Source organism: Aplysia californica, unplaced genomic scaffold (assembly GCF_000002075.1).
Source record: "Aplysia californica isolate F4 #8 unplaced genomic scaffold, AplCal3.0 scaffold00052, whole genome shotgun sequence".
Lineage (NCBI taxonomy): Eukaryota > Metazoa > Mollusca > Gastropoda > Aplysiida > Aplysiidae > Aplysia > Aplysia californica.
In genome coordinates, this window is record NW_004797322.1 from 376767 (window position 1) to 391149 (window position 14383).

Consider the following 14383-nt stretch of genomic DNA (forward strand, 5'->3'; position numbering starts at 1 on the left):
CTTAGCATTACCTCAGTCTTTTTTAAGGATGTTTGTCTTGTGCAGATATTCAAAGTTATTTAGCTCTCTACCAATTGTTCTTGATGCCTTTCTGATCAACTTGTATATTATATTTTTATGATGTGCTGTCTTCCTGAGTTACTATCATAGCAAAAAATACCAAAATTTATCAGTTTCTACCCTGGCGGCGTAGAATACCCGGAATTTTCAAAATGCAGGGGTTCCAATTCACAATTAATTATTTTAAAACTTCTAAACTATTGCATGTCCCCCCTCCCCCCCTTAAATTCTCTCTAAAAAAACAAAATAAAAAAAACAAGACACACAAAAAACAATTTTAAAAAACCCACAGCAAATGCAACAAACAACAATGGTCTCTCTCTCATACACACACACACACACACATACACACACACACACACATGCATACACACAAACACATCACAACCCTGTCAGAGACAAATGCATGGCAAATTTCAAACACAAATGTATTTTTTCCATCACAGAGACTGCAAAGTGTAAATGAAATACTCACCCACACATCCTCGCACTCCACCCTGCCCTGGCTCATAGCCAGACCGGCAGTCACAACTGAATCCAGGGTCAGTGTTGTTGCATACTTGATTCTGCGCACATGGATTGCTGGCACACTCATTGATGTCTGGTAATAAAATAAATTCATTTTATTTTTTAAAAATATTTTGAGTACCTCCATCAGTTACTCAAAGTTTTATACTTTTATGTCCCAATGAAAATAAGCAATTTCTTCATTTTCTTATGCGTTCATCAATGTAACGGAAATGTAACAACAAATCTACTAGCTCACTGTCACAACAGAGAGGGAGTAGGTGATTGTACATGTTTTATGCCCCCATTGACACAATTTAGATTATACAGGAAGCCACCACACAAAGAAACATGATTAAGGACACAAAGAGATTGCAGAACTTTTTATTTTTTTTTTACCTAGAATCAGACGCAACAGACGCAACGACAAAAAAATCAGGATGCTGGCGATCGAAATCGGGAAAATCGGGATGCTTGAGATTTGGGGAAAAAAATCAGGATATCCCGATTAAATCAGGATGAGTGTGGCAGGTCTGTATGTCCTTACCATTGGGAGTCCAAGAACCTTACCACTAGGCCACCAATGCGACCATTAGCTACATATGCCTTGATAGTAGGTCAGTAGATAGCAAGACCGAGGAAAAAAAGAGGAATCCTATGCTCCTAGGCAGAGTGTTGACTATTATTATGCTTTACAATACCAACCTGGACAGTTATTGAGGACATTGGGCTGAGATCCTTGTGGACAGCGACATTCGAAAGAGCCATCTGTGTTGGTGCATACTTGTCTTGAGGTGCAATTGTCTGTGCCTTCATCACACTCATCAATATCTAAGAAACAGAAACAAAACAAAAAAAATTTAAAGGTGTATGAAGGTTCTTTATGCAAAACTAAAAGACCACTCAAATTGTGATATATTTATAGTTTCCTTAAACTTTTAAAAATCACATATCAGCATCTGCAGTGTAATGGTTAAGAACATTGCTCGCACCCACAAAAGGTAAGTTGGACTCCCACGAGGAGGTTTTGTCATTCATCACATATTATATCACTCTGCTGAGCTGCAATATTCCACTCAGTCTGGGTGAGCTCTGGCAGGCAGGATCAAAGTACACATAGTTCTCCTTCTAAACTAATGATTTACAAAAGTAAAAATATTAACTACAAACAAATCAACAACCTACCATAATAGTCACCACAACCTTCACAAAGTTGTGGCATACACTGTATGTGAGTGATTGGCAGGTGCTCTGGTGTGGTTTACTCCTTCTTTTCTATCAACCATCTATCATCCTGATCTTTAATCCTTCTTTTATGTGTTTGTTACTTTCTTGTAACATTTTTTATTTTCGGCACTAATATGACCTTATTGTGTTGCATGCGCCGTAAAACTTTTACTTATAAAACAAAACAATAGGCCCACACTATATTCTACTTTCTGTGCCACCATAGCCTGGACATCCTGCCCTTGGATGCTTTCTGATCAAAGAGAATACTTAAACTGCTTTTTTAATTCTAAACTATCTTGAGTTAAAATTTAAAACTCATTTTGGTCTAATAATTATGTCTAATATATATATATATATACAACAGTCTCGGTTTCATGGGAAGTGAACTGACGACACCTACACACACCCATGATTGTACAGCAGGCATGGATGGTTAACATGATACAATGTCCTCAAGCAATTCAATAGTGTGTGTGTGTGTGTGTGTGTGTGTGTGTGTGTGTGCGTGTGTGTGTGTGTGTGTGTGTGTGTGTGTGTGTGTGTGTGTGTGTGTGTGTGTGTGTTAGAATAATATAAAGGTATGGATCCAGAAATTATTACAAAAGAAGGGTGGGAGGCGTGCTCTGACCAATGTTGGATACATTGTCATGTTCGTGATCTGACATACGAGTAAGAGCAACATTTTTTTTTTAAAGTCATAAGCTCATAACTATCACTCTCTTTCTTTCTCTTGCCTTAACATCGAACAGGCACATGCATTATCCATCCTTCTACATGTTTATCAATACTGGGCTCTTGTCATGATAGCAATGAATTGGTTTCTGACCTTTATACTGTCACATTTACTGCCCTTGATTTTCCCTCTGTCTCTCATACTTTATCATTATCAAGGTGTGTCAAGTGCTAATTAGAGATGTCAAACACATTCGTCAAATCTTTACGTTTTCAAGATATCTGTGCTCAATTGTACATTATTAGAAGAATCTTCTTAAGTTTTCAAAAGACACATTATAGTCAATCATGAATATATAAAATTTTCAGTGCTTGTGAGTAATTCACCCCACTCCCTTTTAACATTTTCAAAATACTTAAAAATAATCATTCATAAGTAATACCAAATAAGAAAAAAAATATTTTCAACAGAATGACAGAAATCAAAGGATTGTACTCACCAACACAGGCAAAAGACAAGTCTAACTTATAACCATCAGAACAAAAGCAACTGAAAGATCCCGCAGTGTTAGAACAATCCTCATTGGCTGTGCAAGCACCTTGTGCACACTCGTCTATATCTGAGTACAGACAAAGATTATGGTTATTCATTCATGAGCAGGTGAACACACATGGAGAAATATCTATCGTTCTGAAAATATGAAGAAATGATTCAGATTAAATAGTATTTAGTTTGATAAATGGAGAGAAATATTATATTGCAAACTTTACCATGTGTTTAAGTAAAATTATATGCTTGAAACATGTTTGGTAAAATTTGTATTCATACATAATTGTACTTCAAAATCATGATGCCCCTACTGTAACTAGAAAATAATTGTCACACACGATTATGTGATAGTCCTTCAACTAGAATTTCTGCCATTTTTATAGGCCCCTACTGTCAAGAAAACACAGTTCTTTGTTTAGTGAGGGGAAAAAAACAAAGTTTAATACAAAAGTTATTGGTCTTGTTCAGATATGTGCATTAGCACTATTATCCCTAACCTTCGATAAAGACGCTGCAATGGGTGTATTTTTAAGTCCCTCCACAGTCGAGTCACTAGTGTATCTTCTGTTTTCCTGTTTTCCTTGACTAAAAGAGTCCTGACGCCTCATGTGTCAAAGGTACGTGCTTATTGCCCAGAGCAGCTGGACTATGCCAAGTCCATTAACAAAGTTCAAGCCTTCAGAAAATGTTTAAAAAATAAAGACCAATATAAGAAGACACTTTAAAAAGTGTACTTTCCATTTTGAGGTCCACAAAACAGGTAGAAGATTTCAAAAGTCAATATGATCACCCAGTACTAATCTGATTTGAAAGATGTTTTTGAAATAAAGAACATTTCTGAAGAAAATGTTTTACCTGTGCAATCAGTTCCATTGAGCTCAAAGCCTGTTTTGCAAGGACAGGTGTAAGAGCCTTCATTGTTGTTACACTCTGCATTTGTCTGGCACAGATTCATATCACATTCATTGATGTCTGTTCAGAAAAACAAATGTTGGTCAACTCTAGTACCATACCATTAAATAGTAAGGACATTGATATGAAAGTTATTTTGCAGTTAAACAGAGCTAGAAAGACCTGATATCTTTTTGTCACCCTCAGCCAAGCATTCAAGCAATTTTTCCTGTCCCGACACAAATGTTGCTTTTCTAGATAATGTTATCTTGTCCTTTCACCTACATCATGTCAACCACCCATTTTATCTCCCTCTCTAGTTCTCATTATCATTCCTTCTCTCTCAACCCCCTCCCCTCCCAAGCATCTACAATAGCATTATGTTATTATGTTGAAAAACTGTTTACCTTAAAATCTTTTCAAGCAAAAAAAAACTTTCCCTTACCCAAGAAATGAAATAGTGTTATAATTTTGTTGAAGCAAAACTTAAAGCAGTAACACAGAAGAGCACCAGTGCCACCACATTCAAGTGTATGCACCAGCCTCCCCCTTTTCTCTTCTTTTTGTTCAAATAATTATTCCATGCCAGAAATACCTCAAAGTGTAAGGTATAGATTTTAAAGGTACCATTAACTCAAAAAACTTGCTACAAAATAGGACACAAGCATTTTATAAACCAAAAACAATTACACAGAAAAGAAGTTATACTGGCCCATTAAACCCTTGGATAGTATGGCCTTTTACTTCTTAAAACACAATCTAAAAGAGGAATGTCAGGGTGGTAGATATAGAGGAAGTAGAAGATTGCCCAAGTACTACTTCTGACCCTTCAGATCTTGACTTCTTTGATATGCTCTACAGGAGAAACATCTTCAATACGTTTGGTATCAAGGAAGGTGTAAGGGTGCGTCTTACTATTTAGCAGGTGTGATACAGATATTTTTTATGGTGAGAATAACCCAATAAATACAAGTAGGAATAAAAGGAGAAAAATAAAGGCTCAATTTGTTCATTGCTACTTTGTGGATACAATACACAATTCATTTCCTTCAGCCCCTTTGTAGGCCATTTGCAGGCACACGACATACTCACCCGCACATGCGATTCCGTCTCCCTCATAGCCGACAGTACAGTTACAGGTGTATGAGCCTTGGGTGTTTGTACAAATAGCTTTGGGATCGCATGGGTCTTGGTCACATTCATCAACATCTAGGTGGAAATTGACAATAATGGGCATAAATTGATCTGACAAGATGGCTCACTGTTCTAATATATACAGTGGAATTCTGTTATAACGAGAGAGAGGGGACTGGTACAAAATGTCCGTTATAGCACGATTCTTGTTATAAAGGATTCAGTAATAAATTTTAATGAAATAATAAAGTAGACCTTATCTATGATTTTTGTGTTCTGTTTATTTCTTTTTGTTATCGTCCCTGATGATGATTTTGCCCAACATGACATCTTGATCTCTCTTGATCAAAAATCGAATCAGGTTTCTTTCTCTAGCACTAGCAATGTTGACAGTTCGGTGTTGGCGATAAGAAAGAAAGTTCTCCTGGCTAACTCGCCCGCTGTGTTGTCCCCCACCCCATCACACTCTGTCGTGCGTTCCATTTTTTTGCGAACGTCATACATTCGTTTCATCCATCACAGCACTATGGCCTCTCTATCCCCACATCGGAGAAGTGAGAGGCATGGTAGATCTGGATAATCTAGACTAGGCTGGCCTATCACGCAATGCATTCTGCTTCATAACTGCTTGTCTGCTCATGATACACCCTCCCCACTCATTCGCTCTGGACTTCATTGTTGGCACATGTAGGCTCTCCCATTCTTTGTTTCGCTAGATCACCAACAAGTTTCTCAACTGGCAAGGTTTTACATGGTATAAATGTCAAATGTGCAGTGCACAGCAGCAGCACTATTCCGCTATAACTGACTCACGTGTTTGTCTGATTACGATATAGCAGCATTTTATTTACAAAGATAAAGAAGGGAAAAAAATGGGGTTTTAGAATAGTATCTTTTTAACAGACTTCTCGTTATTTCAGGACTCGTTACAAGCGGACTCCACTGTATTGTGAAATAATAAATTCGTTACTTGGAAAGCAACCTGTACTAGTCATAAGGAAACCATATTATAGGCTACCAGAACAAGTTTCTGCAATTTTCTCTTTGTTAAGTTAATACATTGAACTGTCAGGTCAAATTGGTCCTTTTGCTCACATGCCATTTCTTTCAACAACCATATTCCGAGCATCCTTAGAAAGACAAGGCTCAAACTCCACATTTAATGAGAACTGAGTTACACACTGCACGTTACTGACACACGTGCACTGCTCACTGTACCATTAAGACTTGAGTCAATCTGACTTTATGTTCTTTGTTTCAGTTTGACGCTTTAAAATATATTTAGCTGAAAGAGTGTAAATCCTCGAGCCCCAATTTCTCAAAACTTAGCAGCTTAAGAGTTAGAATCCTTTCATTCTTAGGGCAGTGTGCTAAGGACACAGAGACATTAATTAATTTGGGCAACACAACAGTTACATAATTTTTCTATAAATCTAAATAACGGAAGAAATGTAAGTTTATGATATATACTTACATACACAATGATGTAAAAACAAGTAAACACACAAATTACACATACAGAAGATTCATTTCCAACTCAAATTATTAAACACAATATGAATCCTGTGATCCTAACAAAGTGTGCTAAAATGCAGGCACAGAAATGTCTCCATGAATATATATGTTCTCAGTGTGGGAAGTTGGGATGAATTCACAGCACTCAAAAGGGTTTCCCTCAGTAAATGCTACGGTAAATTGAAATATAGGTTCTCCCCCCCCCCCCCCCACCACCTCTCAATCTGCTTGACCTAGTGCACACACATCTGGGGTAACCGTACGGCAAGGGCGGCTCATGGGGCTAGTGGGTGTGCACAATTAATAAAGCTTTCACGAGCTGAAGATAGCCAAGGGCATAGTAAATGGGATGGTGTATAATTTTAGGATCTTTGGGTTGGCGAGGGAGGACCTTGTGCTTTTATTTTCATTCCTTTTACTTGTTGCTTTGATTTCTAGAACTAAATCTGCTTGTTAGCTAAACATCAATTTCATTCATCCTGCAGTAGAACTGAACACTCAAGTACCCGGTAATAACTTTCACTGCTCCACAACAAAACCATTCAAATACACAACTCATAGGATGGTGACTTAAGTATGTCATGTTCACCTCTCTCAGGTTCACGGTCACAGAGTCACTTAAAATAGCCTAGTGGCAAGACAATGAACCAATCAGAATTCACTTGAGAACTCTGCTGGATTGCTCCGGGGCTCACATAATTTTGGTATAGAATAGTGTACAGTCTATGGCATTTATTTTTAGACTGCCTACTGTGGGCTATGTTTCGGCACTTTTCGACAGGAGCACATTTGAGATGTGCCGACTTATTAATATTAATGTACCGTCAAACTCGCTACGAGTGTCGTCGTCTCTTGGGTTGACCCAAAGAGCAATTTATAGGTCAGGTTATCACTGTTGAATCTCCTATTACATTTAGTTAAGGCACATGCGCTTTGTTTTACGGCGCTATAGACACAGAAATGACAGTTACGGCGCCAGCAAGGACCTTTTTTTGATATAATATTTCACTTGTTTGTTTCTGGCGTCTTTTAATTTATTATTGTGGGTGCTTTACATAAAAGAAGAATACAAATTTTTTGGCGCCACTGCACGACCGTGCTCTATGGACGAACCGAGCCTGCCATATGGGTCATAGTGGGGTTGCAGCTATGTCTTACAAGAACATGAAATTGTAGAATGTGCTGTCATATTCGTGATGTGCAGCTAGGCGTGTGGGGGGGGGGGGGGGGAGAGGGGGGATTTGTAATTTATATCTGCCAAAATCATAGTTGTTGCAATATGCACAAAAGACAATAACAAACAAATAATAATGAGTAGTCTTTTACCTGAGCATATGTCTCCATTAAGAAGGAACCCAGGAACACAAAGGCAGGTGAAGGAACCCACGTTGTTCTTACACTGTTCATTCTCCTTACATGGATTTGTGTCACATTCATCTATGTCTAATGAAAACGAAATGAGATAGATAAGTTAAGATAAGTTAAGATAAGATAAGATATCTGATTTTTAAAAATCAACAAAAAGCAACACAGAAAATATAGAAGTCAACAAATTAAATTCTTTACAGGTCCTCCTAATCAGTACTAAGTATAATGTTACAAAGGGCTTACGTCGTTCCTTTCATAAAGTTTAAAAAAAAGCATCAGGCATTAGGATTCGTTCCCTCCCAGAAAAAGGCATAATCTGTTTGTCTCTCTAGTAGTAAATGTAACTTTCTGCATTTTTCTGACATTGCTTTTATTCGTTCTTGCTAATTGCTATAAGATAAGATTCAAGAGCACATGCCTTGCTCAGACCAAAAACCTTTGATAAATGGACAAACACTGATGGGATTAAAAACATTTCACTTCACATGCAAGTCAATGTCTTTAAAAGTATCAAACTTGCCAAAATCAAGTAAAATCCACTGTAAACTTCATTATTTTTCCCAACTGAAAAGTTGTCTTAATCTTCTGACACTATCTTAGTAAGGACAACTTTGAGCATATTGATCTACCTGAGTGTTTCAGCATGTAGAAAACATGTCTGTGGTATATTGACATTTTTTAAACCCTGATTCAAGACACTTACAAAAAGAGAATTGAAGAGAGGTTTTCCAAAACTCTGAAAGTCAGTTTTGACAAGCGCCTAATTTCATCATGACGCTTTACACACATACATTTGTATTATGTAGGTGTGTAGCATTTTGGTGAAATCATGCGTTTGTCAAAACTGACTAACAGAGTTTTGGAAAACCACTCTTCAATTTTCAGCAAAATAAAATTACAAAAACTTTGCTAAACGAGGTCACGTATAAAAATAGCTCCCTGTGGGAATTCTAGTCTTCTTTTCCTGTGAAAGTTTTTCTCAGAGTCATTACCCATTGAATAAGTTGACCCACTTAGACGTTTGCACAACCCCTCAACAGCGGTCAATCTCTACATTCAGATCTGTCAGTGACCTCATTAGCATCAGAGTAGTCAACATTCTAAAACATGGACTATGAGTAGTGAATAACAAATGTGAACACTACACAAACAAATGAATGATCTATTATTTGTTTCAGAGACCTGTATTCTGCCATAAAGAAAAGCTTCAAGCATGTAAAAATTTGAGACAACTGTGAGGCGCCATGGTGAAATCAAGAGCTAGTCAAAATAATGAAATTGAAGAAATCAGCATTTTCTTCAATTTTTTTTGTTTTTTAGGCTCAGCACCTTTAATGTCCATTACTGAACACATTTATGTGTGGACTTTACTGAAAAATGTTGAATAAAGACACACAAAATATAAATTTTCAGTTTCCACAGACTCTCCAGCTATGGAAATAATCAAATTCTGGTGGCCATTTTGTAATTAATTTTACCACTGAAATCAGGTGATCCCCACCTCCTTCAATTACGAATATCTCGACTTGAATTCAAGATAGATGGGTATTTTTTTTTAAGAAAGCAAGGAAAATGAAAAAGCTTTAAGTTGATACCAACAACTCATTATGCCAAAAAATTTACGAGCGCCTGATTCCAACGTGTCGTGACACATTTCCTTCTTTTCTGCCAAGAACAAAGTTTTAGTTTTTTCACCAAGACTATTGCTTATTGCGGCTAATTTCCTGCAGACATTTCAAGTATGCAATCCAGTCTTAAAAAGAAAATGAATTTCTTCAATACATCTGCATAAGAGTCCTTCTCAAAACTGGGGCAACAAGCAGCAAAAAGAATATCAAAACAATGATATTATGCTCATGAATTCAACATTAGCATGGCAAAACTAGGGTTTAAAAAAGAAAAAGTAATAGAAAGGCAGGTTTGTGTGAGAACAGAAGATATAGAAAAATGGAAAAGAACACAGCTAAAAATCAAAGTTATTGTTTTACCTGTGCAGTCTGATTCAACCAACTGAAATCCTGATGCACAAGAACAGGTGTAGGAGCCTACAGTATTGTTACACACTTCATTGTCACGGCATGGTTTCGTTGCACATTCATCTACGTCTGCTCAGAGAGAATCAACCAAGATTATATTGCTATGTTACTAGATCATAGGTACGACATACGTAATCAAATAACAAAATGTCACTCTTTTTTCTTGTTACATACAAGGGCTGTCCCACGGAAAACCGGAAAAGGTCCATAAAAGCAACAATCTTTGTATAATAAATATGTAACACATCATACCCCAACATGTGCTTTATTTCTCAATGTAATCACCATCCCGCTGGACGCATTTTTCCAATCGCTTTTTCGGGGAGATGAAGATGTGTGCTTCCAGACCATTGAATCCCTCTTGATCTCAGGGGTCATGTGGTGTATCCAAGTCTCATCACCTGTGATAATGCTTCTCAGGAATGCTTCACCATATTGTTGGAGGTCTCCAGATGTGTTCATGACTCCCGTGACAGCTTGGCGACAACGATTCAACCAAGTCTGAGACACCTCAACACTTTGCGTCTTGAGGTCAGCTGTCAGCTCTTTTGGGACCCATCGAGCAGACTTTTCGATTATATTGCAGCCCGTCAAGCACTGCCTTATTGACAGTCAACTTTGATATGTTTAACAGCTCGAAAATTTTGCGAATTATTAGGCGCCTGTCTGTTTAAATGAGTTCATTAACGCCACTCTTGTTGTCCTCAGTCTAGGCAGAAAAACAAGGTCCTGGGTGAACTTTGTCATTGACATCCTTATGCCCGGCTTTGAACTTACTACACCACTCATATACCTGTGACTTTGCCATTACTTTCTCCCCGTAAACTGACTTTATTTCAGAGTGTATTTCTATAGTTTTGAGACCTTTTGCAGTAAGAAACTGAATGACAGACTTCACTTCTACCCTTGACCAATTTTCCAAGGGGGTAGCCATCTTTGGAGAACTGCTGTGTTTGTTTGGTTTGTGCGATGCTTATGGTGCTGTATTGGGAAATTCCTAAATGATTATTTTACAAGTGTGCATTTACAGAATGTGAAAATATTGATTAATTTTCAAATTACAGCCGAATTCCGGTTTTCCGAGGGACAGCCCTCATACAACAATATATCAGTGAAAACTGCAAATGCATAGCCTATGACACCACGGAATATTTCATATCAGGACATAGTCTGTATAAAAGGTTATAGATATATCGAGCATTTGTAGTTTAAATCTAGAATGATTTAATATTTACACCTTGTGTAACAAGGTATCAGGAAGCTTTTGGTGCAAAAGAACTATTTTCACCAAATTTTGATTTTTAGAGAGGTTCCACCAGAGCACCAACGATAAGCTTATCAGCATATCAGACAGAGACTGGGAATGTATTTCAAATTTAGTTCTGATTTACATGAGGTAGATAAGATAAGATAAGATAAGATAAGATTAGAGAAGATATGAAAAGATATGAGAGGATAAGATTGATTTTCACAAAGAGAAATTTGATGAGTTAAGGTAAACATATACGCACACGTACTCATCAATATACAAACACACACACACTCTCTCTTTCTTTTCCTCTTTCTCCATCTCTCTCTCTCTGACTCTCTTCTCTCTCTCTGTCTCTCACTTTCTCTCTTTCTCACTCTCACACAGGTTTATACAAAGACACACTTAGAACCTCCGTCTTGAGGTTTAGTCTTACTACAATAATGAAACATTTCACACAAGTCCCCACAGATTTAACTTTTTATCAACAGTAAACATAAAATCATGAAGAAGGAGGAGCAACTTTCTTGATATAAGGTTTTACCTGAACACAATGATCCATTGAGGGCAAACCCAGTTGCACAAGGACATGTGTAACTGCCTGGAAGGTTGGTACACACCTCATTTTCTTTGCAAGGGTCTTGTACACATTCGTCAAAGTCTGTTAACAACAATAAAAACGAATCAGAGGTAGAACTTCCATGATAACTGAACTGGGCACAAAGCACTATCAGTAGCAGTAAAGATAATGTATAATAGAATGAAAAAGAGATTATTTGAGGTTGATATAAATAGACTCACTTCTTTAAGAAGTGTCAGCAGTCCAGGTAAATTCAGACCACAAATCTATTTCAAGATAAGCTTTTAACTTCGGTACCAAGTCCCGAAACCAATTTAGCACCTTTTTCAAATGGAAGTTAATCTGAAAGGTTAAATTCTAAGAATTCTTAGGGTATTTTTGTTAGTGCCATGAGTCGTGACTCAGTCATAGCAAATGACAAAATATGAACTTCCACACAAAAAGCTGAGATAGTTAAATTATTCTGTTAATTACAAATTTGTTGCAATTGATCATTTGTGGTGCATCATGGTGAAATTAGGCACTTGTGTCAAAATTATGAAATCAAAGAAACTAACATTTTTCTGTCCACTTGGCAATTTTATCCTATTTGCTGTGTTGGGCTAAACACCTGTTAGGTATAATTGAAAACACATTCCTGTATGGATTTTAATGAAAAAAGAAGATTAAAAGTATAAATTTTCAGTTTCAAAGGACACTACAGCTTTGATTGTCACCTACCTTTGGCGGCCATTTTCATATTATTTTTTACCACCAACACCAAGTGACCCCTACCTCCTTCAATGAAACATATCTCACTTTCTGTTCAAGATAGGTATTTTTTCATCAAAAGCTAGGCAAATATAAAGGCATTAAGATTACACTTATTTCTAAATGCTCCCAAAAACTGATGAACGCTTGATTCTCCATCTTATTTTGTACAAAGGAAAAGAACATCTTTCCCATGTGCCTTTCAATCTAATGGCAATGCAAAGGACATAAACTTATTTTTAAACCAATGGTAGGTATAAGATATCTGCAACAGACACTGAAGGAAAAAGTCATAGTGTAAAATTGTCTTGGCAGAGATTTTGAAAGAACAGATCAACTGCTTAGTGTAAGTAAGACTCAGCTATACTCCATTTTAAAAAGTAACATATGATGGAGTCTTACACTGAGAAATCAAGATGTACGGCAGCAGAGTCATGATGGCAACAAGGCAAGTACCTAGGTTGATTTGGATAGATTCTGCGTATTTTAGAGCCGACCCGCCAACCATTTCATGACTGAAAAAAGAAGTTTTCCATATCATCCTCAATTTTAGTTTGGGAAAAAAAAATGAGTCCCCAGAAAACAACCGACCATTACAAAGAAATGTGAATTGTAAAAATACACAAATAAACGTGCACATTTTAACGTCATTTATGATAAGTCATGTAAATGTTGCAAACAGACATGTGTATTTTCACATCATTTATGATAAGTCCCATACCCCTTGTCAGAAAGAAAATTCAAGGAAAAAAAAGAAGATTTTATGCAGTCTCATCAAAGTTCTTCAATGAAAAGAAATTAATACATATCTTTTGGTGAACCTAAATGTAATCTACACTTGATTACTGATTATGCCATATTGAATATTCACACTCAAGTTTGTTATCTGAAATCATTAGTTCTCATCTGCCTTTGAGTCAGAAATTAATGAACAGAGTTTGTACCCACCTACACAGGTATCAAGTGCATTGAACACATATCCACTTTCACACCCACAGATATGAGATCCTGGAGCATTTATACACACTGAATTAGGTCCACAAGGAGACTGAAGACATTCGTCGATATCTGAGAAAAAAATGTTCAAGTTATCAAAGACAAATTAAAACTGAACCATATTAAGCAGATGAATAAAAGGAACTGAAAACACAGTCTTTTTTTCAACAACTACAGGCTTCAAGCACATGGCATATACAATCGAGATCCTTTAGCTAAGAAATTTTGCAAGTCAAATGCCATTAAGTAGGTCTGTCACACATTTCAAAAGTTAGACTACAAGACATGATATGCATTTTTCTTTTTTCCTCAGCCATGACTAAGTCAAAGCAAAGGTTAAAAAAACCCATATCAATACATAGCCAATATAGCTGAAGGAAAAGTAAAGTAGAATACAAAGATGGAGTAAGTCCTGTTCTATTATTACCTACCTGTACAATTCGGTCCATCAGGGAAAAATCCAGGCTGACACAAACAACTGAAAGATCCCTCATTGTTGAGACAGTTTGCATTTTGCTGGCATGGATTTTCTTGACATTCGTCTTTGTCTGCACAAGAACAGATTTTTAAATTAAAACTCTGGTCCATTGAAATCTTAGAAGAGTGATTTTAAAGAAAATTTTGAATTTTTCCCCAACACCAAATTTACTTTGAGGACAAGTAAGCATGTAGCATGCATGTGTTGCCATATATCTGAGACCTAAACATAAGCCTGATTATAATATATACTATTTGATAAACAAGGTGTCTGAATATATTAGTGGACGTGTGCGTGGTGTGTTTGGGTGCGTGTGTATGTATGTATGTGTGTGTGTGTGTTTGTGTGTGTGTGTGTGTGTGTGTGT

General features: G+C 36.8%; 1 protein-coding gene across 1 annotated transcript in view; it reads right to left on the minus strand.

Annotated features, from left to right (window-relative positions):
- Positions 1-14383, minus strand: part of LOC101849279 — a gene marked incomplete in the record, with an annotated part of 263881 nt that overhangs the window by 146781 nt on the left and 102717 nt on the right. Inside the window, 10 exon segments of the mRNA XM_013079452.2 lie at positions 536-661; positions 1273-1398; positions 2970-3089; positions 3875-3991; positions 5003-5119; positions 7886-8002; positions 9916-10032; positions 11757-11873; positions 13491-13610; positions 13970-14086. Of these exon segments, the coding sequence (XP_012934906.2) occupies positions 536-661; positions 1273-1398; positions 2970-3089; positions 3875-3991; positions 5003-5119; positions 7886-8002; positions 9916-10032; positions 11757-11873; positions 13491-13610; positions 13970-14086 (1194 nt within the window).